General features: G+C 52.7%; 1 protein-coding gene across 1 annotated transcript in view; it reads left to right on the top strand.

Annotated features, from left to right (window-relative positions):
* ASTN2 (astrotactin 2) overlaps positions 1 to 25,081 on the top strand; it is a 440,720-nt gene that overhangs the window by 149,564 nt on the left and 266,075 nt on the right. The window contains 3 exon segments of the mRNA XM_075579436.1: positions 3,398 to 3,496; positions 16,560 to 16,706; positions 20,715 to 20,882. Coding sequence (XP_075435551.1) covers positions 3,398 to 3,496; positions 16,560 to 16,706; positions 20,715 to 20,882 — 414 coding nt within the window.

The following is a 25,081-nucleotide window of genomic DNA, read 5'->3' as shown; positions in this document are numbered from 1 at the left end:
TTTCTTTTCAACATTATTATCCAACCTTTCCAAAAAATACTCAACCTATTGTTCCACGATTTATAACTAATACTACCTATTACGTATTTACATCCCGGGCAACGCCGGGTATATCAGCTAGTGTATTAATAAAGTTGGATTTGGGTGATTTCCTCTGGCTGCTCCCTTTTATCTGATGTCCCGGTATGGTTAATAAGAGTTTGCACTGGCAAAGCCCTCTCTGTTTCCTTATCTTTATTGGTTCTCTGATAGGGACTGGGCAGAATAAGTGAAAAAAAACCAGCAGTAACAGAGGGGCCATGGCACTCTGGGGCTGCGACTCTCCGGCACTCAAAGGGTTAAAGAGATCACTGCCATTTTGCTCTGATTTTCTTTACCCTTTCACTGCCAGAACAGCCTGCAACGCATTGCTCTGTATCCCCCTGGTAACTAGAAGGTCAACCGCAGAGACAGCCCCCGCTCCCCAGCATCCTCTGGGCGTCATCGTTCGTTCGTCAGCGTAATCAAGTCCTAATTATAATTGGGTATTAGCTGCAATAACTGGTTCACTGCCTGCACCCTCGGCTTCCGGAGCTGTTAGTGTTGAGAGCCCGTACTAGTGCAGAGCGTTCATCTGCTCTCGTAGGCGGAGGAGCACGCAGCTCTGAGGCTTCATGTCAGGTAATGCAGGGGTTCTCATCTCCAGTCCTCAAGACCCCCCAAACAGGGCAGGTTTTCAGGGTATCCTTGCTTCAGCACAGGTGGTGCAGTCTTCGACTGAGCCACTGACTGAACCACCTATGCTGAAGCTGGGATATCCTGAAAACCTGCCCTGTTTGGGGGGTCTTGAGGACTGGAGATGAGAACCCCTGTGGGTCGTCTTACATCAGTAGTTACCAGGAGGGTCTTTTCATCTGTTGCCCGAGGGAGCGAGGCCCGGGGGAGCGAGGCCCGGGGGAGCGAGGCCCGGGGGAGCGAGGCCCGGGGGAGCGAGGCCCGGGGAGCGAGGCCCGGGAAGCGAGGCCCGGGGGAGCGAGGCCCGAGGGAGCGAGGCCCGAGGGAGCGAGGCCCGAGGGAGCGAGGCCCGGGGAGCGAGGCCCGAGGGAGCGAGGCCCGAGGGAGCGAGGCCCGAGGGAGCGAGGCCCGGGGAGCGAGGCCCGAGGGAGCGAGGCCCGAGGGAGCGAGGCCCGAGGGAGCGAGGCCCGGGGGAGCGAGGCCCGGGGGAGCGAGGCCCGGGGGAGCGAGGCCCGGGGAACGAGGCCCGGGGAGCGAGGCCCGAGGGAGCGGGGAGCGAGGCCCGGGGAGCGAGGCCCGGGGAGCGAGGCCCGGGGGAGCGAGGCCCGGGGGAGCGAGGCCCGAGGGAGCGAGGCCCGGGGAGCGAGGCCCGGGGAGCGAGGCCCGAGGGAGCGAGGCCCGGGGAGCGAGGCCCGAGGGAGCGAGGCCCGGTCTTGTTCGGTGCACGAACCTGACGCTGCTCCTCTGTTGTACCTGTGTTTGTGGTTACACACACGTACTGTTTGTAGCACAGATACACCTCTGATGCACACATCTACACACATGTATGAGTGTCTGAGTATGTATCTGTGTGTCTCCCGTATAAACCACACGTATGTATGTGTGTCTCTGTGTATGTGTGTTTGTGTATGTATATCTAGCTACAGTTATAGTCATGCACCTGCGTGTAAAACATATTTGTGTGTGACGGGCTGGGCCTCTCTTGTATTGTGTGTGTGACGTACAGGGCCTCTCTTGTGTGTGTGTGTGTGTGCGACAGGGCGTCTCTTGTATTGTGTGTGACAGGGCCTCTCTTGTATTGTGTGTGAGACAGTGCAGGGCCTCTCTTGTACTGTGTGTGTGTGTGATGGTGCAGGGCCTCTCTTGTACTGTGTGTGTGACGGTGCAGGGCCTCTCTTGTACTGTGTGTGAGACGGTGCAGGGCCTCTCTTGTACTGTGTGTGTGAGACGGTGAAGGGCCTCTCTTATACTGTGTGTGTGTGAGACAGTGCAGGGCCTCTCTTGTACTGTGTGTGTGAGACAGTGCAGGGCCTCTCTTGTACTGTGTGTGTGTGACGGTGCAGGGCCTCTCTTGTGCTGTGTGTGTGACGGTGCAGGGCCTCTCTTATACTGTGTGTGTGAGACGGTGCAGGGCCTCTCTTGTACTGTGTGTGTGACAGTGCAGGGCCTCTCTTGTAATGTGTGTGAGACAGTGCAGGGCCTCTCTTGTAATGTGTGTGAGACAGTGCAGGGCCTCTCTTGTACTGTGTGTGAGACAGTGCAGGGCCTCTCTTGTACTGTGTGTGAGACAGTGCAGGGCCTCTCTTGTACTGTGTGTGTGATGGTGCAGGGCCTCTCTTGTACTGTGTGTGTGACGGTGCAGGGCCTCTCTTGTACTGTGTGTGTGACGGTGCAGGGCCTCTCTTGTACTGTGTGTGTGAGACGGTGCAGGGCCTCTCTTGTACTGTGTGTGTGACGTGCAGGGCCTCTCATGTACTGTGTGTGTGACGGTGCAGGGCCTCTCTTGTGCTGTGTGTGTGACGGTGCAGGGCCTCTCTTATACTGTGTGTGTGAGACGGTGCAGGGCCTCTCTTATACTGTGTGTGTGAGACGGTGCAGGGCCTCTCTTGTACTGTGTGTGTGACAGTGCAGGGCCTCTCTTGTACTGTGTGTGTGACAGTGCAGGGCCTCTCTTGTACTGTGTGTGTGAGACAGTGCAGGGCCTCTCTTGTACTGTGTGTGTGATGGTGCAGGGCCTCTCTTGTAATGTGTGTGAGACGGTGCAGGGCCTCTCTTGTACTGTGTGTGAGACAGTGCAGGGCCTCTCTTGTAATGTGTGTGAGACAGTGCAGGGCCTCTCTTGTACTGTGTGTGAGACAGTGCAGGGCCTCTCTTGTACTGTGTGTGAGACAGTGCAGGGCCTCTCTTGTACTGTGTGTGTGAGACGGTGCAGGGCCTCTCTTGTACTGTGTGTGTGAGACGGTGCAGGGCCTCTCTTGTACTATGTGTGTGAGACGGTGCAGGGGCCTCTCTTGTACTGTGTGTGTGAGACGGTGCAGGGCCTCTCTTGTACTGTGTGTGTGAGACGGTGCAGGGCCTCTCTTGTACTGTGTGTGAGACAGTGCAGGGCCTCTCTTGTACTGTGTGTGAGACAGTGCAGGGCCTCTCTTGTACTGTGTGTGTGAGACGGTGCAGGGCCTCTCTTGTACTGTGTGTGTGAGACGGTGCAGGGCCTCTCTTGTACTGTGTGTGTGAGACAGTGCAGGGCCTCTCTTGTACTGTGTGTGTGACGGTGCAGGGCCTCTCTTGTACTGTGTGTGTGACGGTGCAGGGCCTCTCTTGTACTGTGTGTGAGACGGTGCAGAGACCTCTGATATCTCTTCCCTCACACGGCCTCTCACCGCGTGCTGCTCTCCCCCTGCAGGTTTCCGGCGGTCAGAGGAGGATTCTGGGTCAGAGACAGGAGATGAGACGCAGCTGACGATTCGAGCGGAGCAGTACAGGAGCCGGCGGAGGAGCAAAGGTGAGCGCGGGCAGACAGGGAGCTGCAGAGCATGTGCACAGTGGGGAGCAGGGAGCTGCGGAGCGGGGAGACAGGGAGCTGCAGAGCATGTGCACAGTGGGGAGCAGGGAGCTGCGGAGCGGGGAGACAGGGAGCTGCAGAGCATGTGCACAGTGGGGAGCAGGGAGCTGCGGAGCGGGGATACAGAGCGGCGGAGCGGGGAGACACGGAGCTGCAGAGCATGTGCACAGTGGGGAGCAGGGAGCTGCGGAGCGGGGAGACAGGGAGCTGCGGAGCATGTGCACAGTGGGGAGCAGGGAGCTGCGGAGCGGGGAGACAGGGAGCTGCGGAGCGGGGAGACAGGGAGCTGCGGAGCTTGTGCACAGTGGGGAGCAGGGAGCTGCAGAACATGTGCACAGTGGGGAGCTGCGGAGTGGGGAGACAGGGAGCTGCGGAGCAGGGAGCAGGGAGCTGCGGAGCTTGTGCATAGTTGGGAGCAGGGAGCTGCGGAGCACGTGCAGAGCGGGGAGGCAGGGTGCTGCGGAGCACGTGCAGAGCGGGGAGGCAGGGTGCTGCGGAGCACGTGCAGAGCGGGGAGGCAGGGTGCTGCGGAGCACGTGCAGAGCGGGGAGGCAGGGTGCTGCGGAGCACGTGCAGAGCGGGGAGTCAGGGAGCTGCAGGTGTTATTTATGGCACGTGTGTGCGTCATGTCAAGTCTGTGTGTATACCATGTCATGCGTGTCACGTTTCATAATTTGTGTGCGTATTATTTGTCTTCTAGTCATGTTGTGTTATCCACGTTATGTGTGAATTTGATAATGTGTGTGTATTAATTGTCGGCTAGTCGTGTTGTATGTTTTAGTGACGTCACGTGTGCATTTGGTAATGTTGTGTGTGTTAATTGTCTGATAATTGTGCCGTGTGTGTGTCTATCATGTAGACGTTTAGCACAAATACCGCCTTGGATCTGTTCTGAACACACACACGTTGCTCAGTGTGTAAACAATTTATAGATACACTTGGAACTGCATTTTCCACAGATACACACATGGATCTACATGTTCCTGCATGTAACACGGATACACATGTCTAGGCGTGTAACATTGATAATGATATCAGTGTAACATATGTATCTATCTATCATATTTTATTTGTAACAGGCTTAATTGTATTTGTATCTACGGATACACACATACATAGCTCGTCACACGTATGTGTGTGTCTCCGTGAATATATGTACCTATCTTTGGATATACACATGCATAGCTTGTCACACGTGTCTTTGTGAATATATGTGTGCATCCATAGATACACACGTATATACACATACTCACGTGTGACAAGATGTATATGTGTTTATCCATAGATACACACACATTCAGAGACTCGCACACACATATGGATGACAAGATGTATATGTGTGTGTGTCTCTCTGACTATACTGCATGTGCGTATCTATGGATACACACATGTGCATCTTCTTGTCACACGTGTATGAGCCTGTGAATATATCTTTGGATACACACAGATGCCGGCCTGTAACACAGACTCACAACGTGTGTGTGTGTGTGTATGTGTGCAGTGACCTTCGCACAGACCCCACACAGCCTGAGGCAGCAGCATCTGCATCTCTTGTCCATGATGAGCACTTAGCTTGTGTGACCCTGAGAGAGATTTAATGTGCTCAGCGAGGCTGCAGCTCATCGGATCAGCGCCAGAAAGGGGGGAAGCGTGATCAGGGTCTCACCCCCCCGGGGGTCCACAGCCTCTCGCTGAGTCTCCCTGAGCTGCAGGGAACACGGGCGTAATTATCGATCGCCTCCTGCGTCAGCGGCCGCTGATTTATTGAGAGCATTAAATGTACAATGTTAGCAGCGGTTGTGAGTTGTGGTGCGACGCTCTGCAGAGCCTGCAGCTAGCCAGCGCTTGGGAGTAACGTGCTGCTTTACTAGCTATTAATAACGCTCATCGGATATCACTAAGGAGAAACTTACTGGGACAGAAAGAGAGCGGTCTCCACACCCAGGGCGTGTTTCACAGCCTTTGAAGTGGGTGAAGCCGGTTAGAATCCCAGTGTTGGCTCTCCTTGTGACCTTGGCATATTCACTATCTCTCTGTGTCACCAAAATTAGATTGTAAGCTCTTTGGGGCAGGGACTAATCGTGCCTGAAAAATTGTATGTACAGCGCTGCGTACTCTGTCAGCGCCATATATAAGAAACACTATTAAAAAGGTTCAATGTTTCCCCCATAAAGTCTCGGAATGTGCACAAGAGGATCTGCGAGTGTAAAATCTCACACACATGTTCATCAGGATGCAAACCCTTAATAAATGTGCACACACGTTACACACATGCACAGACACGCTGATGCACACACACGTGCAGACATGCTGATGCACACGCACAGAGGTGCACACACGCTGATGCACACGCGCAAACACTGCTGCCCACAGAAATACGCACACATGCTGATGTGCACGCAGAGACATGCTGGTGCATGCACAGAGACACACGAATACACAAACAGAGACGCGCGAATGCACGTACACAGACACAACGACACACTGATGCACACAGATGCTGGTGCATGCACAGTGAGACACACAAGCTGATGCACACGCAGACACACAGACACGCTGATGCACACACAGACACGGGGATGCACAAACTGATACACTGACACGCTAATGTACACACACAGACACAAAGACACGCTGATGCACACAGACATGCTGTTGCACGCACACATACACAGTACTGCTCGCAGAAACAAAGACACTGGTGCATGCTGATGCAGGCACAGAGATGCACAAACACATCATGACAGCTTGTCTGATGCAGTCAAAGATATACAAACACACTGATACATGCACAGACACACGGATGCACACACACATTAACACACTGATAAACAGTCTAAACACAGACGTGTGTGTGTTTGTTTGTGTATGTATATATATGTGTGTGTATGTGTATAGATATATATGTATACACACACACACAGTATATATATACACACTGTGTGCTCATTTGCATGTCATTTCCCAGAATCCCTTGCTCCAGCGGAAGCACTGTATGCTAGGTGATAATGGTGGAAAGGCAGGGTTGCAGACCTGTCTAAGACATGTGAATGTGCTCACAAGTGATATTCTTTATTGTATGTATGTATGTATGTATGTATGTATGTATGTATGTATGTATGTATAGCAAAGGTATTCTCACCGGGCAGACTATCGAAAAGAAATCTTCCAGCTAGAATGAGGCAGCACACATTTGGAAACGCAGTACAAAAGGACTTTTCTGTTTGCAGGACCGAAACGTCGGTGTGTGTCCCTTCTCTTCAATAAATTTTTTGTACTGCATTTCCAATTGTGTGCTGCCTCTTTCTTGCTGGAAGATTTTTTGGGATAGTCTGCCCGGTGAGGATACCTTTGCTATGCTAATCTCTATGGGACAAGCACCAACAACAACAACCTGAAATCACGTGAGTGCCATCTGTTTTCATTGACTATGTGTGTGTGTGTGTGTGTGTGTACACACACACACACACACACACACACTTGCGTATAAGGGTCCCATGTAAAAAATGGATTTTAGGTAAAAGGTGACACGTTGTGTGCTCATTTGCATGTCAGAATCCCTTGCTGCAGCGGAAGCACTGTATGCTGGGGATAATGGTGAAAAGCAGGGTTGCAGACCTGTCTAAGACATGTGAATGTGCTCACAAGTGATATTCTTTATTGGCTATATATATATATATATATATATATATATATATATATATATATATATATAGTGAGTAAAAAAAGTGACAAAAACCCTCCACAGGAAAGCAAATATGCAAATATAGCTGTATGCTCATCTGCATGTCTTAGAAAGGCGGGGTTGCAGACCTGCCTAAGACATGCAGATGAGCACACAGCTATATTTGCATATTTGCTTTCCTGTGGAGGGTTTTTGTCACTTTTTTTACTCACTATATATATATCTGTCATCTAAATTTAGCATAGGTTGAACTTGATGGACGTACAGTATGTCTTTTGTGTAACCGTGTTTCCAAACCTCACAGGTTTGTTGAAAGGAATCTAGAAGAGGCATTTCCACTGAGGACCCGCTGCATGCGTCCGCACGGCCGCCTTGCTTGCCGGCGGCACATGCAGGTCACCGTGATCTGCGGTCTGCAGCTGACTTTTTTTTGCGCGGGTGGCGTGGCCAAAATGGGTCGGGGGGGGGGGGCGCGGCCATTGATCCCGGGGAGGGGTGGAGGTTAAGGGTAAAGACGCAGAGGTTGTGGGTCCGCAGGAGGGGGGGGGGGGGTTGTGGGTCCGGGAGGAGAGGAATAGATGGCACACTTCCCTCCCAAGCCGCCTCCCTCCTCCGCTCCTCATTGGCTGACTAGTGCACCACGTGACGCGTCAGCGCTTCTGATCACCAGAGCCTTGTAGCTCCGCCCGGCTGACGCGTCACAGCACGCAGTGAGCCACATCGGAAGGAGGCAGCGGGGACCTCCAGACTGGAGGAAAGGGGCTGGTGGCCCAAGAACGCGCGGCCGCCGACCGCAGCGGGTCCTTAGCCTTAGTGTCAGCATATCATGGTACACAGTCTGTGTGCACAAGCTTGAGATTTGGAGTGTGTCAACGGGAAGAATTAAGCCACGCAGATGTTATAATCGGATGTATTAAATTCTGCAACGCTGAGCGTTATTCTTTTCTACATTTTATTAGTGTCAAAGATCAAGTCCAGATCTAAGCGGCCATTAAACGTATTTGATGAAAGATCAAGAAACTTGATTAACAGGCTCGATACGTTGCAAGCACAAAACGGTTCAGTGTGCTTCAAAGCGATCATCCCATTGCAGTCACAGGCCTGGAACAGGCTGCCACCATGCAGCTTTTGTTGCCGTTCCTTCCCCGTTACGGCACAAGAAACATTAAAGCAAACAAACAATTCATCCCAGTTCATTGCGCTGCAGAAGGAGCGGCTGTTAATAAGACGCCTGGAAGCGTCGAGCTCTACCGATTGCCACAATTAGACCAGGTTTCAGCGGCTGGGAAGGGCCAGGCCAACTTTTCCCCAGACGGCGGTAGAGATAACCGCTCTTACATCTGTTCCTACGGCTGCCGTTTGATTGCAGCCGATACGGCTTTGCCGTGTAATTGAGTGTTTGAGAATAAAAAATGATCAACTTGCCCTCTTCCTTATCTCGACAGAAACGCAGTACTTTTAATTTCATTTTCTCCAGAGCAGACGGGCAACACATTTCACAAATAGAGGTTGTGTCTGAGCGGATGCAGCTAGTGCGGATACAAGGAGGTATTCAGTCATTACAGGGCATGCTTCTCACGAGGCATTTGCTATGTCATGGATTGCAAGTATTTATGCCAACCGTCTGAGGACGCCACTGGAAGTTGTTTTCGGAGGTCTTCGTGTTTGGTTTCTTCCAACCGTGAACACATTTCTGTAGCATTGTAGAATTTAGTGAAAAATAATCACAAAGCTTAGAGCCGACGTTTTATGAAATAAAAAAAATATATATATATGTCTGCTTCACACCGGGAAACGAAGCGTTTAAGGAGGGGGGGGAATCGTAGATTTGAACTGGGGGGGGGGGGGGGGGAGAGCTGTGAAGAGGGGGGAAGAGAGTGGACGGGAGTGGAGGGAGAGGGGGAGCGTCAACATTACATCCCGGGCAACGCCGGGTATATCAGCTAGTGTATATATATATATATATATGTGTATATATATATATATGGTCTTGTCTATCATCCATATGTATCTGGTGTGAGATCATCAGTGACCTCATAATGCACATTAAAAGACAGCGGGTGTTGTATGTGAAGTGAAGGTGGAGAGAGAGAGATGAGATGAGGTGGGGGAGAGACAGAGATGAGGTGGGGGAGAGGCAGAGATGAGGTAGGAGTGGGTGAGGGATGTGAGTGGGTGAGAGGAATGTGAGTGTGTATGATGAATATGAGTGAGACAGAAGTATGAGTGGGGCAGAGGAATGTGAGTGGGTGAGTGGGTGAGAGGAGTGTGAGTGTGAGGCAGAAGTATGAGTGGGAGAGAGGAGTGTGAGTGGGAGAGAGGAATGTGAGTGGGAGGCAGAAGTATGAGTGGGAGAGGAATTTGAGTGGGTGAGAGGAGTGTGAGTGTGAGGCAGAAGTATGAGTGGGAGAGAGGAATGTTAGTGGGTGAGAAGAATGTGAGTGTGAGGCAGAAGTATGAGTGGGAGAGAGGAATGTGAGTGTGAGGCAGAAGTATGAGTGGGAGAGAGGAATGTGAGTGTGAGGCAGAAGTATGAGTGGGAGAGAGGAATGTGAGTGGGTGAGAAGAATGTGAGTGTGAGGCAGAAGTATGAGTGGGAGAGAGGAATGTGAGTGGGAGAGAGGAATGTGAGTGAGGTAAAAGTATGAGTGAGAGAGGAATGTGAGGGAGGCATATGAGTGGGAACAGGAGAGAAATGTGTGAGTGGGACCAGGGATCCGGAAGTGCGTCAGTGTCGGTTCCACGTGTGGGATGTTCAGCTGTGGGGGGTGAGGAGCTGGCTGCTGACAGCCGCTGTGTGATATAATGTGGAGCTGGGTGTAGGAAGCAGTCACTTTGCTTTTAATCTATCTAATTGCTCTTTGATTTGCAGTAACAAGGCTTCCTGCTTGTTAAACACTCACAGGGCTCCATGTTAATTATTCCCGGGCCGCGCACTCGCAGTGAGCGACAGCTGACGGGCACAGGTGGCACCGTGTCACTAGGGCGATATTTGGGGAGGCGGGCACAGCCCCTGTAGGGTCACAGGAACCCTGACCCCACTGATCTCATATTGTTTAGGACAGGGGTGGCCAACTGCAGTTGTCAAGGGCCACTGACAGGTCAGGTTTTCAGGATATCCCTGCTCCAGCACAGGTGGCTCAGTCATACCTGACCTGTTGGTGGCCCTTGAGGCCTGGAGTTTGCCACCTCTGGTTTAGGAGTTCTGTAATGCAACACGTTGCAGATCAGGCTACTGTACGCTGCTCTTCCCTCTCTCTCGGGTCCCAGGTTTTGTGTTCTTCATGCAATTTTCCACAGCTGAGATACCGAGCCCAACAAAAAAGGGTCCCCACTGGTTTCACACAGCTGCAAGCAGAAAGAAACAGATCAATCATTCTTTTAACATTCATTCTCTTTCGTTGCCAGCCAGTGTCATACAGTGTTAGGGCTGGGACCCGCTGCGCCTGGCGGCGCGGGCGGCTGCACGAGCTTTCCCCACCAGCAGGGGAAACCTCCCGAGCCGGTCCCGGTCCCCCCTCACGGCACAGCTCACTACACGCTGTGACGCGTCAGCCGCCAGGGGATTCAAGAGAATTGTAATTCCTAGTGTCGACGCGTCACGTGGTGTGGCTGTGAGCCAATGAGGAGGGGAGGCTTCGGGGAGCGGGAAGGAGAGTGTGGAGGGAAAGCAGCGTGAGTGCCTGTCTGTGCCTGTGTGTGTGTGTGTGTGTGTATGTCTGCCTGTGTGTGTGTGTGTGAGTGCATGAGTGTCAGCGTGTGAGTTAGTCTCCTGCTGCAGCCGGATACAGTGTCCCTCTCCCAGTGCTGTCTGTACAAGCCCAGCCGATCACACACCTAGGGCAGCCCGCAGCAGCTCCCTGCTGCAGCCTGAGCCCGAGCCCGTGGAGGGGAGGGGGGGGTAGCGGGCCCCCCCCGCTTAAACCACGCATCCCCCCCGCTTAAACCACGCCCCCTCCCTCCCACTCCAGCCCCGGCTCCCGCTCCCTACAGACCGCATATCGCGGTCTGTGTCTGTCAGCGCCCCGCCTGTCTGCAGTGCTGGCGCGCTGACTGAGGGAGCGGGGCCTTAGCCTTAGGCCTCGTTCAGGGTGCCAGAGGCAGGAGTTGGAGGGAGGGCGTTCGGGAGGGAGGGCGTCAGTCTGCTGGGCGATGTGTGTTCATCCTCCCAGCAGACTTTTTCAGGAGTTGAGGGGGCGGGGAGGGGGAGGGGGCGGGGCTACAGGCGGCAGGTTAGGGATCCAAGTTGCAGTCATGAAATCATTCTTCAAGAATGATTTCATTGGCTGCTGAGGTCCCTGTGACGCTGCTGCAGCTTCAAAAAACTGTAGCCAGCGTCAACTCCCTACTTCGGAGACAGGGCAGCTGCTACCCTGACAACCAGTATTCAATTTGAATACATTGTGTCCCACGGCAGCACGCCCTCCCTCCGAAGCCTTCACCCTGAACGAGGCCTTAAAGCGGCAGACCCGGATTCGGGGTGGTGACGCATGCGATCACAGCGAGCATGCCACTTTTAGTTTCCTGCTATTCTTATATGGGTTCTCTAGTGCGTTTGCCTGCTACTTGCACAGCTAAACCTGGGACACGGAAGTGCAGAGCTAGTAGACCCGTTCAGAGAAAGCTTATTTTCCTCAAGTTCTAAATTATGCATGATTGCAGGGAGTCACTCTGGGTTATTTATCAAGGTCTCCCGCCTGCAAAGTCCGGGCAGAGAATCCAACGGAAAGCAATTGTTGTTTTACCCGTTGAATAATCTGGTGCATGTCATATACCCTCGTTTCATAGCTGTGTAACGTTAGTAAGAACGTGCATCGTTATAGTTAATTAATATAGAGTTCTATGTATCAGTCTCCCAGTTACTAATCTGGGGCAAAAAACACTGCCAGACTTATCAGATAATAGGGGAACAGTAGGATAGGATATAGGACGAGGTTATACAGGTTATATAGGTATGGGGTAATGGGAGGAGTTATATGGGGTAATAGGAGGAGTTTAATGGGAGAGTTTATATGGGGTAATAGGAGGAGTTATAGGGAGCGGTTATATGGGGTAATAGGAGGAGTTATAGGGAGAGGTAATATGGAGTAATTGAAGGGGTTATATGGAGTTGTTATATGGGGCAATATGATGCGTTATGGTGAGCGGTTATATGGGGTAATAGGAAGAGTTAACCCAAGTGTATATACAGCGCACACACGCGCACACGCGCGCACACACACACACACACACACACACACACACACACACACACACACACACACACACACACACACACACACACACACACACACACACACACACACACACATATATCAGGGGATTTTGCAGTTAGATGAAGGTAGCAGTGAGCGGGAGGTTGGGGTCCCAGGCGGCTGCCAGGGGCTGTGTATATTCAGGAGCCGCTCGCTCTGTGATCAGAATACAAACACGGCGCGTCGGCGGCCTGTCTAATTAAAGTGCAGAGATCTCCCTGCAGAGACGCACGTCCTCAGATCAGCCGAGGTAAGCCCTGCGTGTGCTGATGTGATTCCCCTCAGGGGATCCTCTCCCAGCCCACGGGAGCGGGCTGCTGGACACAGCTGCTGTACACAGGTGTCAGTCCTGCATGGCTTTTCACACCATGAACTTGTGTGTATTACATACACTGATTAACACCATCCTGAGCTGGAAGTCGTGTTCTTGGTAAAAACCTCCCCTATGAGCAAAGATCCCCAGGCGTACAATGGCAGCAGCCTACTGTATAACACAAGATAAGCACCTGGGCTTCTGTGCATATGGGTTAGTGTGCACGTGCAAAGCTGTGTACAGTATATCAGTGTATACATCAGTGTATCGGCGTGTGTGTGTATCCTTGTTAGTGAATACGTTCAGTGGTTAAAGAGCATCAGATGTATTAGGGATCAGCAGCTAGAGATGGCAGAGGCATCGTTAACCCCTTCCCTGCCAGCGGGGTCAGCGATGCTTGCGTCAGATGGACACTGTTTGTGGAGCGGTTATAGGATTAGTGAGGGGAGGAGTTATAGGAGCAGTTAGGGGAGGAGTTATAGGGAGCGGTTATAGGATTAGTCAGGGGAGGAGTTATAGGATCAGTTAGGGGAGGAGTTATATGGAGCGGTTATAGGAGCAGTTAGGGGAGGAGTTGTTAGGGGAGGAGTTATAGGGAGCAGTTAGGGGAGGAGTTAAAGGGATCAGTTAGGGGAGGAGTTAGAGCGAGGTTATAGGAGAAGTTAGGGGAGGAGTTATAGGGAGCGGTTATAGGAGCAGTTAGGGGAGGAGTTAAAGGGAGCGGTTAGGGGAGGAGTTAGAGAGAGGTTATAGGAGCAGTTATAGGGAGAGGTTATAGGAGAAGTTAGGGGAGGAGTTATAGGGAGCGGTTATAGGAGCAGTTAGGGGAGGAGTTAAAGGGAGCAGTTAGGGGAGGAGTTAGAGAGAGGTTATAGGAGCAGTTAGGGGAGGAGTTAGAGAGAGGTTATAGGAGCAGTTAGGGGAGGAGTTATAGGGAGCGGTTATAGGAGCAGTTAGGGGAGGAGTTAAAGGGAGCGGTTAGGGGAGGAGTTAGAGAGAGGTTATAGGAGCAGTTATAGGGAGAGGTTATAGGAGAAGTTAGGGGAGGAGTTATAGGGAGCGGTTATAGGAGCAGTTAGGGGAGGAGTTAAAGGGAGCGGTTAGGGGAGGAGTTAGAGAGGTTATAGGAGCAGTTAGGGGAGGAGTTAAAGGGAGCGGTTAGGGGAGGAGTTAGAGAGGTTATAGGAGAAGTTAGGGGAGGAGTTATAGGGAGCAGTTAGGGGAGGAGTTAAAGGGATCGGTTAGGGGAGGAGTTAGAGAGAGGTTATAGGAGAAGTTGGGAGAGGAGTTATAGGGAGCGGTTATAGGAGCAGTTAGGGGGGAGGAGTTATAGGAGCAGTTAGCGGAAGAGTTATAGAGAGAGGTTATAGTAGCCATAAGGGGAGGAGTTATAGTGAGTATGTAGGGGAGGAGTTATAGAGAGAGGTTATAGGTGCATTTAGGGGAGGAGTTATATGAGCAGTTAGGGGATTGGCTGCTCTGCACAGTATTATAATAGGATGTGTCACAGTTTGCGTCTGTAACTGCCGCTGTTTCCCTCTCGGCGCCAGTTAAATCCTCCAGGTCTGAGCCAGTGACACCCTCTGCCTGAGAGATCAGCGTCAGCAGGCAGAGACTCAGATAACACGTCTTGTACGTCTGACGCAAGAGCAATTCCCTGCACCGCGTGAAGGAGCAAACAGCAGCCTGGAGCCCCTCGGCGACGGGGCACCTGACCGCAGGGGCTAGGCTCCCCCCCCCCCCCCTCCACGCGCTGCTTCCCCCCCCCACCCCTTCCATGCATGCTGTTTCCCCCTCCCCAGTGTCACAGGAGGGGAGGGGAGGGGAGGGGAGGGGGGGGGGGGGCGAAGCTAAGGGGATTCAAAAGAGCACAGGGGAGGAAGCCTGTCTGCACCCTGGGAAGAATTTCTGGCCGTCCCTTTGTTTGTGTAATACCATGACAATCATATAATATATTGTACATTATGTTGTATTTTCTTCCTTTTCACAAATAAATAAACATGGGAAGGATGTTGATCCAGGGAGTAATCCGATTGCCAATTCTTGGAGTCAGGAAGGATTAATTTCCCCCCTTATGAGATGTCACTGGGGTTTTTGTTTGCTTCCTCTGGATCAATATACTGTAAGTACGGATATAGGATAAAGTATCTGTCTAAATTTAGCATAGGTTGCACTTGATGGACGGATGTCTTTTCAACCTCATCTACTATGTAACTATGTAACTATGTAACAACTATGTAACTATGTCTGCCATGTTTGAGTTGGGCATCCCATGATGTGTTGCCTACGTCACAGCGGCTGTTGGAGGGGGTAGGTGTGCGTTAACCTTGCCAGCGGGGGCTCTGGTGCTGATAACCCCTAAAGCCTTGTGGTGGCTGGGGGTAGTGAGTGGGCAGTGCTCATGTGTGCGTGATTCCCTGGGCTCAGTATCGCTTAACGGCCGGGCCCGGCTTGGTGGGTGTGCGGGCCATGGTTGGGGTGCCATCGGGCGCCCGGCTTGGTGGGTGTGAGGGCCATGGTTAGGGTGCCATCGGGCGCCCGGCTTGGTGGGTGTGCGGGCCATGGTTGGGGTGCCATCGGGCGGCCGGCTTGGTGGGTGTGCGGGCCATGGTTGGGGTGCCATCGGGCGCCCGGCTTGGTGGGTGTGAGGGCCATGGTTAGGGTGCCATCGGGCGGCCGGCTTGGTGGGTGTGCGGGCCATGGTTGGGGTGCCATCGGGCGCCCGGCTTGGTGGGTGTGAGGGCCATGGTTAGGGTGCCATCGGGCGCCCGGCTTGGTGGGTGTGCGGGCCATGGTTGGGGTGCCATCGGGCGGCCGGCTTGGTGGGTGTGCGGGCCATGGTTGGGGTGCCATCGGGCGCCCGGCTTGGTGGGTGTGCGGGCCATGGTTGGGGTGCCATCGGCACCCGGCTTGGTGGGTGTGCGGGCCATGGTTGGGGTGCCATCGGGCGCCAGGCTTGGTGGGTCTGCGGGCCATGGTTGGGGTGTCATCGGACGCCCGGCTTGGTGGGTGTGCGGGCCATGGTTGGGGTGCCATCCGGCGCCCGGCTTGGTGGGTGTGCGGGCCATGGTTGGGGTGCCATCGGGCGCCCGGCTTGGTGGGTGTGCGGGCCATGGTTGGGGTGCCATCGTGTGCCCGGCTTGGTGGGTGTGCGGGCCGTGGTTGGGGTGCCATCGGGCGTCCGGCTTGGTGGGTGTGCGGGCCATGGTTGGGGTGCCATCGGGCGCCCGGCTTGGTGGGTGTGCGGGCCATGGTTGGGGTGCCATCGGGCGCCCGGCTTGGTGGGTGTGCGGGCCATGGTTGGGGTGCCATTGGGCGCCCGGCTTGGTGGGTGTGCGGGCCATGGTTGGGGTGCCATCGTGTGCCCGGCTTGGTGGGTGTGCGGGCCGTGGTTGGGGTGCCATCGGGCGCCCGGCTTGCTGGGTGTGCGGGCCATGGTTGGGGTGCCATCGGCCTTTGCCCGTGGGGAGAGCACGCTGGCAGGGTTGGCCCTTACCAGGGTTTGTGTAAATAAAGCCGTGGCCTTTGCACCTCCAGACCTTTGTTGTGTGTTTATTTATATGTGGGTTGGGGGGGGGGAGAGAGGGGAGCTTCCCCGCAGGCTCCAAGGTCATGTGTCATCTTAATATAGATCTCGCTTAATGTTTGAAACCAAGTTGCCGTTGTAGTCATTGCAGCTTCAGCCTATACAATGAGTGTGCGACACGCTGTTGGTACACAGTAATCACCCTTGTGGCTCTTTTCTTGCAGGTGTTCTGAAGAGCCCTCTCAGCCGGACGGCCCTGACCTTGGTCGGGGTGAGTGCCTGCGTGTTGGCCGTGGTGTGTGGATCCCAGCTGTCCTGCCCACTCAGCGTGAAGGTCACCCTACATGTGCCTGAGCATTTCATCGCTGACGGTGAGAGACCGACGCCCACCCTCGCTGTGAGATGTCTCCGTGCAGATCATTTGTCATTGTGAAGGGTCTATAGGTGACATTCAGGTTAATTCGGGCAGAATCTGTCATGCTTGGGGAGCGTGTGGAGGAGAATGTGAGGAGGAGAGTGCAAGGAACGTGTGGAGGAGAGTGCAAGGAACGTGTGGAGGAGAGTGCAAGGAACGTGTGGAGGAGAGTGCAAGGAACGTGAGGAGGAGAGTGCACGGTGCGTGTGGAGGAGAGTGCACGGTGCGTGTGGAGGAGAGTGAGGAGGAGGAGAGTGCACGGAGCGTGTGGAGGAGAGTGAGGAGGAGGAGAGTGCACGGAGCGTGTGGAGGAGAGTGTGAGGAGGAGAGTGCACGGAGCGTGCGGAGGAGAGTGTGAGGAGGAGGAAAAACTCCCTGAAGAGGGTAGAGAATGGCGGTGCACAGCGTGTCAACAGGTGCCTCATGCGTTCCGGAAGCATGAAGTAAAACGGAAACTGGATGGCGATTTCAATAGAAAAATTTAATGAACAACAAGGACATCAATAAAAAAGAAGAAAAGTCATCTTGAGAAGGAACTCTGACGCGTTTCTTGCATCTACTGCACTTTGTCAAAGAGTATGAGGAGGAGAGTGCAAGGAACGTGAGGAGGAGAGTGCAAGGAACGTGTGGAGGAGAGTGCAAGGAACGTGTGGAAGAGAGTGCATGGCGCGTGTTGAGGAGAGTGCGAGGAGGAGTGAGAGTGGTGAATGTGCGAGTAGTAAGAGGGGAAAGTGAGAGTGGGGAGGGTGTCAGGGAGGAGAGTGCAAGGGGAAGATTGTTGCGAGGAGTGAGGGGAGAAAATGTGCTGCGTGGAGTGAGTGGGAAAGTGCTGCGAGGAATGAGTGGGGGGAGTGCTGCGAGGAATGAGTGGGGAGGGAGTGCTGCTATGTGTGAGTGAGTGGGGGGAGTGCTGCGAGGAGTAAGGTGGGGCTGCAAGGAATGAGTGGAGGGCTGTGAGGAGTGAGTGGGGGAGTGCAAGGGGCAAGAAGGGGGACAGAAGTTTCGAGAGGTGCGCCCTGTGACCTATAATTCAGCTCTCTGGGCTCTGCCTCCCCCCGGCGAGTGAGATCAGAGGTGCTGAGCGGGTTGTAGCCGAGGAGTCTCTCGGGGGCGGCACAGCCTTCTCCTGGAGATAAGGCAATGATTAGGCTGAGCTGGAATCTATTCCCGTAATTAGATGATGTTTATTCCCTTTAGCCTCAGACCTGCGTTCACACAGCAGATAACATGAGAAGGGGATTAGGCAGCAATCTGTATCTAAATCCTGGGATTATTGGGGAGTAAGGGGGAGGGTGGAGACTGCTTGGAATATGGTTTATATTGTAGGTCCCATGATAACCCCGGAGCCAAGGAATTAACCCCTTCATTGCCAGGGAATAAGGGCAGACTACCCCTTTTCTTTAAATGATAACCTCCGTAAAGATGCAGCAACCATAAGTGTGCCTGCAGGCCTCCCGTAGGTCCCAAAACCTGCTGACTCTCCCTCAACCATAACAAGCCACCATATGGGGGATTGCCTGTATTGTATGTCTTTATTTATATAGCGCCAAAAGTGTACTCAGCGCTTCACAAAGAATACAGTACAGGAAATTATAATAATACAATAAGTGCAGCAAAATCACAATAAGTGCCTGCACCCACAACCGATGGGGTATGGATACCGTGCCCAAGCCACACAGGAAGGAGTGTTGCAACACTGCCAACCCACCCCTTCATTAATCCCTGCCCTTCCTGCCACCCTACTCCCTAATTTAACACATAACGCCTCAGTAATGAACCCCCCCAGCCAAAGTCATGGTTTCCTCCCCTTATATTCCCCAGGGATTTCTTTTCCTTATTTACGATTAGCAATACCCACTGGGGGCCGTTAGTAACAAGACCTTATGGTAATCTATGTCTAGAAATCCTGGCATCATACACATACTTATATATGGCCTCATCGATATTGACTGTGAGCCTAATTCTGCAACTAAAAGCAGATGACGTATCCTGGAAAATATAACGTTCGCAATATTGAACCTTTTGCCGACTGTGGGATTTACATTTAAAGCAGGGGCTCCAAACTCCAGTCCTCAAGATCCCCCCAACAGGTCGGGGTTTAACGATATCCCTGCTTCAGCACAGATAGCTCAATCAGTTGATCAATTGAAGACTGAAGCCGGGATTTTGCTAATACCTGACTTCTTGGGGGTTCTTGAGGACTGGAGTTGGGAGCCATTGGTCTAAAGCAGGGGTGTGCACATTTTTTCCCCTGCTCGCTCCCCCCTTTTGTCTCCAGCATCAAATGACGCCGCGGGGTCATGGCGACACGCCTTGTCGGAGACAAGGTCAGAGAACATACAGAGGTCTGGCGCGGTCCCCCGGCATTTAATTTAAATGCTTTGAAGAAGAGCGCGGGGCCTCTGTAAACACTGCGCCCCCCCCAAAAAAAATCTCACACCCCCCTGGTCTAAAGCAATCTCTAGATCAGGTCTCTTGAACTAGTTCTCCAAAGGGACCACATCAGAAAACATTTAGGAGTGGAAGGGCCACCAGCTTATTGTGATGTCATTTCAGATACATTTCAATAGTTCCAAGTATTTATAACATCTGTACCATATATATTTTGACATTACCTCAATTTACGAGTGAGCTTCGGTGTGAAAAACTGCAGACGAAACTAGTATGTAATTAGCAGCGAGTTCAAGGGCAAATGAAAGTCATTTGCTGGTCTCCAGTTGGAGAGCCCTGTTCTAGATCCGTACGAGACCCACTATGAAAGCTGTTCTAGATCCGTACGAGACCCGCTATGAAACCTGTTCTAGATCTGTACGAGACCCGCTATGAAACCTGTTCTAGATCCGTACGAGGCCCACTATGAAATCTGTTCTAGATCCGTACGAGACCCACTATGAAACCTGTTCTAGATCTGTACGAGACCCGCTATGAAACCTGTTCTAGATCCGTACGAGACCCGCTATGAAACCTGTTCTAGATCCGTACGAGACCCGCTATGAAACCTGTTCTAGATCCGTAAGAGACTCGATATGAAATATACTGGTATGAAAGATTTCCGTCCTCTCTCTCATAGCCACGTCCCAAATCTTCAATTTCCACTTATTAATAGTCGGGACACTTGTCTACTTCCAACCCTGAGCAATAAGGGCGCTCGCTGGCTTCAAAGAAAAACTCCCTTTGAAGTGAGTGAACACAGTTGAAAATAAGTTTTGAGACTGCGCTGGTCAGAGGCTTCCTGCTTGTTCCTGGGTCAGTTTTTCCCGCTGCTCCGGCTCTCTCCCGTGATCCATAGTAAAATGATGTAGACGGCGCGCTTCCCCCACACCATTGGCAGATGGAAAGACTCGACTGCCCAGAGTGTTAACACAGCTGTTAAGCACAGCATGGGAATCAGATGCAAAGCCAAAGAAACCATTCACAGACATGTTTCAACCTTAATGGGTATCATCAGTGTGAAGTTGGTTGTACTGCTGGCTTTGCAATTTTCAAGGCTGTAGGATTTCCCATGATATCACAGTGAGCATAAGCTTATAAGGGTTCCATGTAAAAATGGAATTCAGGCAAAAGGTGACACGGTGTGCTCATTTGCATGTCATTTCCCTGAATCCCTTGCTGAGAGGAAAGCACTGTATGCTGGGGATAATGGTGAAAGGCGGGGTTGCAGACCTGTCTAAGACATGCGAATGTGCTCACAAGTGATCTTTTTATTTGCAACACGTGTGTGTGTGTGTGTGTGTGTATGGCCATTAAATATATTCTAAAGAGCTGATTAGACAAGTGGGCGGGGTAATAAGTTCTGTGTAAATGACACCTGTCCGAACCAGTTGGAGTGCCCGTCTTGTGGTGTTATAAGAAGGTGTCTGATCTGTGCAGATCTGTGCAGAATGGATCGTTCTGATCTCCCAGCTCATTACCGGGGTGTCACCTCTCACGGGTTACTGATTTGCGGCGCGTTGTGTCCCCGCAGGGAGCAGCTTTGTGATCAGCGAAGGCAGTTTCCTGGACGTGTCTGACTGGCTGAACCCCGCTCAGCTGTCCCTCTTCTACCAGGTGAACGCCAGCTCGCCCTGGGTGCGAGACCTGTGCGGACAGAGAACCACGGACGCCTGCGAGCAACTGTGTGACCCCAAGACCGGTGAGCGACAGGGGTGTGTGGGGGATCCATAACTGACGTCTATTCAGCACCTCTCACCCAGATCGCATGCAGCCACCTCTGGGGTGGGAGCGTGGCAGTGGGGTGGGAGTTTTACAGCCCATGAGTGGAGACTCAATGATGTGATTTTCTGCGGTTGTAAAATACTAGCCCATCCCATCTTTGGGATTGTGACTCTTAGCTTCAGGAGCTTACATACTTTAGTGGGGTCCGCTTCCTGGAATAGGGTCAGGGTGCGTACCCTATAAGGCAGCAGTGGCCAACTCCAGTCCTCAAAGGCCACCAACATGTCCGGTTTTAAGGATATCCCTGCTTCAGCACGGGGTGCAGTCAATGACTGAGCCACTGATTGAGCTACCTGTGCTGAAGCAGGGATATCCATTAAACCTGACCTGTTGGCGGCTCTTTTTGGACTGAACTTGGCCACTCCTGCTATATATATATAAATGAAGAGGTACGGTTAGCCTGCGAAAACCAATCCACAACCGACCAATACATTAAGCGACAAAGACTTAGGTGGTTTGGCCAAGTCTGCCGTATGAACATCACCAGACTACCAGCGCCTCAACACCACACGACCCTTGGAAAGGGGGCTGAAATGCTCCAAAGAAAACGTGGCGCAAGATCGCAAACCGCTCCACTTCACAGTAGCCGAAGCCCAAAAAGCCGCCCTAAATCGAGATCAATGGCGTGGAATCACTAGAGACGTATTGAATACCCGGCCGCTGCCTCCAGAACGCATCGCTCCTTACCTTATAAACATGAAGCAATGTCGTTTACGGAGTATATACAGTACCATATACCATACTCCTGCTATAAGGGGTCATTATCTTTGGGCTACTCGTTCAGCCGAATGAAAGGGTCCGTCCCTTGTAGGAGGAAAGGGAATGAAGGACATTGATATGTTTAATAGATTAGATGGAGCGGATATATGCGTATTCAGAAAAAGGCATCCAAGTCTCTTTAAATCGCTAGTGAAACTTTGAAACGTTTGCAGGGTAATTATGAAGCCGTCATTAGTCAGACACATAAACAGAAGTTGCTGATACGCTTGAATTCCGTGTTCATTCTTCACGAGATAAAAATAAGGCGGCTAAATCTTTGTGACAAAGCTCATTACGCGGCTTGAAAACATTTCTTCCTTTATTTTTGAGCGGCTTCGATGACCGGCATCTATAAAGCGGCCTAATAACGAAGGAAGGAGCAGGCCGGGTGATCGCTTTCATTGCACCAACAAAGCGCTGGCATGTTCCTAATCTCTCGGACTGCTCCCGGTTTTGCAGAGGTCTCCCGGGCTCAGAGGGCAGTCCCTACAACAGCAGTCATTATCACTGCACTCAGGGTTCCGTTTCATTAACGAGGAGTGTATTTGAAGACGAGCAGCATGTCCTTGGCTCCCTGACCCGGCCTAACGATGCGGCTAACGAAGGGACCCCCTCCTCTTCTTCCCACCGCAAACCGGCTGTGTGTATGAGAGCCTAACGAGCGGCGCACTGAGGCTGATAAGGGTGGTTGGGCAGGGGCTTGTCACCGCAGGATCCATTCAATGCTGCGCTGGAAGCGGCTTACAGCTCTGTCTTTATTAACGCAGCCACCCAGAGAAGCCAGGCAGCGTGCGGGCGCGGGGGGAGCGCCAGCGGTGTCACGCTCAGAGAGGGGAGCGTTTAAAAGCTTCTGTTCTTCTAATGACACTCAAGCCACCCTCCTCCCCGACTGCTCAGTGAACCTGCTGTAATAGGGGGGCGGGGGGTAGCGGGCGGATGCTTCATGTGTTGGGCTCGCTCTGCTTCGTCCTTTTAGCACCCAAGGGGCCATCTTCGTACAGAGCCACCCATGGAGTGGGGTGGGTCTTATAAGAGGGGTGACTATCAGGGAAGGAAGGGTTAATTGGTGGAGTCACCCTCCCTATCGTGCTGTCATGCTGCAGTCTCTTTCCTTTTTGACACTTGCCTTACTGCTGTCTCTTTCCCTCTCTGTGTGTCTCTCCTCTATGCAGGCTCGGGCCACGTTAGTGTTGGGATGCACTGGCAATGACAAGCAGTGAGACGCAGTGACAGTGTTAGGCAGTGTGACGCAGTGACAGTGTTAGGCAGTGAGACGCAGTGACCGTGTTAGGCAGTGAGACGCAGTAACAGTGTTGGGAAGTGAGACGCAGTGACCGTGTTAGGCAGTGTGACGCAGTGACAGTGTTAGGCAGTGAGGCGCAGTGACAGTGTTAGGCAGTGAGACGCAGTGACCGTGTTAGGCAGTGAGACGCAGTGACAGCGTTAGGCAGTGAGACGCAGTGACAGTGTTAGGCAGTGAGACGCAGTGACGTGTTAGGCAGTGAGACACAGTGACAGTGTTAGGCAGTGAGACGCAGTGACCGTGTTAGGCAGTGAGACGCAGTGACAGTGTTAGGCAGTGAGACGCAGTGACAGTGTTAGGCAGTGAGACGCAGTGACCGTGTTAGGCAGTGAAACTCAGTGATCGTGTTAGGCAGTGAGACGCAGTGACGTGTTAGGCAGTGAGACACAGTGACCATGTTAGGCAGTGAGACGCAGTGACCGTGTTATGCAGTGAGACGCAGTGACCGTGTTATGCAGTGAGACGCAGGGACCATGTTAGGCAGTGAGACACAGTGACCGTGTTAGGCAGTGAGACGCAGTGATCGTGTTAGGCAGTGAGACGCAGTAACAGTGTTAGGCAGTGAGACGCAGTGATCGTGTTAGGCAGTGAGACGCAGTGATCGTGTTAGGCAGTGAGACGCAGTAACAGTGTTAGGCAGTGAGAGGCAGTGATCGTGTTAGGCAGTGAGACGCAGTGACCGTGTTAGGCAGTGAGATGCAGTAACAGTGTTAGGCAGTGAGACGCAGTGATCGTGTTAGGCAGTGAGGCGCAGTGACCGTGTTAGGCAGTGAGACGCAGTGACCGTGTTAGGCAGTGAGACGCAGTAACAGTGTTAGGCAGTGAGACGCAGTGATCGTGTTAGGCAGTGAGACGCAGTAACAGTGTTAGGCAGTGAGACGCAGTGATCGTGTTAGGCAGTGAGACGCAGTGACCATGTTAGGCAGTGAGACGCAGTAACAGTGTTAGGCAGTGAGACGCAGTGATCGTGTTAGGCAGTGAGACGCAGTGACCATGTTAGGCAGTGAGACGCAGTAACAGTGTTAGGCAGTGAGACGCAGTGACGTGTTAGGCAGTGAGACGCAGTAACAGTGTTAGGCAGTGAGACGCAGTAACAGTGTTAGGCAGTGAGACGCAGTGACCGTGTTAGGCAGTGAGGCGCAGTGATCGTGTTAGGCAGTGAGGCGCAGTGACCGTGTTAGGCAGTGAGACGCAGTGACGGTGTTAGGCAGTGAGGCGCAGTGACCGTGTTAGGCAGTGAGACGCAGTAACAGTGTTAGGAAGTGAGACGCAGTGACGTGTTAGGCAGTGAGACGCAGTGACCGTGTTAGGCAGTGAGACGCAGTAACAGTGTTAGGCAGTGAGACGCAGTGATCGTGTTAGGCAGTGAGGCGCAGTGACCGTGTTAGGCAGTGAGACGCAGTGACCGTGTTAGGCAGTGAGACGCAGTGACAGTGTTAGGCAGTGAGACGCAGTGACAGCGTTAGGCAGTGAGACGCAGTGACCGTGTTAGGCAGTGAGACGCAGTGACAGTGTTAGGCAGTGAGACGCAGTGACCGTGTTAGGCAGTGAGACGCAGTGACCGTGTTAGGCAGTGAGACGCAGTGACCGTGTTAGGCAGACGCAGTGACAGCGTTAGGCAGTGAGACGCAGTGACCGTGTTAGACAGTGAGACGCAGTGGCAGCGTTAGGCAGTGAGACGCAGTGACCGTGTTAGGCAGTGAGACGCAGTGGCAGCGTTAGGCAGTGAGACGCAGTGACAGTGTTAGGCAGTGAGACGCAGTGACAGTGTTAGGCAGTGTGACGCAGTGACAGTGTTAGGCAGTGAGACGCAGTGACCGTGTTAGGCAGTGAGACGCAGTGACAGTGTTAGGCAGTGAGACGCAGTGACAGTGTTAGGCAGTGTGACGCAGTGACAGTGTTAGGCAGTGAGACGCAGTGACCGTGTTAGGCAGTGAGACGCAGTGACAGTGTTAGGCAGTGAGACGCAGTGACCGTGTTAGGCAGTGAGACGCAGTGACCATGTTAGGCAGTGAGATGCAGTAACAGTGTTAGGCAGTGAGACGCAGTGACCG

This window comes from Ascaphus truei, chromosome 21 (genome assembly GCF_040206685.1).
Source record: "Ascaphus truei isolate aAscTru1 chromosome 21, aAscTru1.hap1, whole genome shotgun sequence".
NCBI lineage: Eukaryota > Metazoa > Chordata > Amphibia > Anura > Ascaphidae > Ascaphus > Ascaphus truei.
Note: the sequence above shows the minus strand (reverse complement) of the source record. Positions and strands in the feature narration are given on the sequence as shown.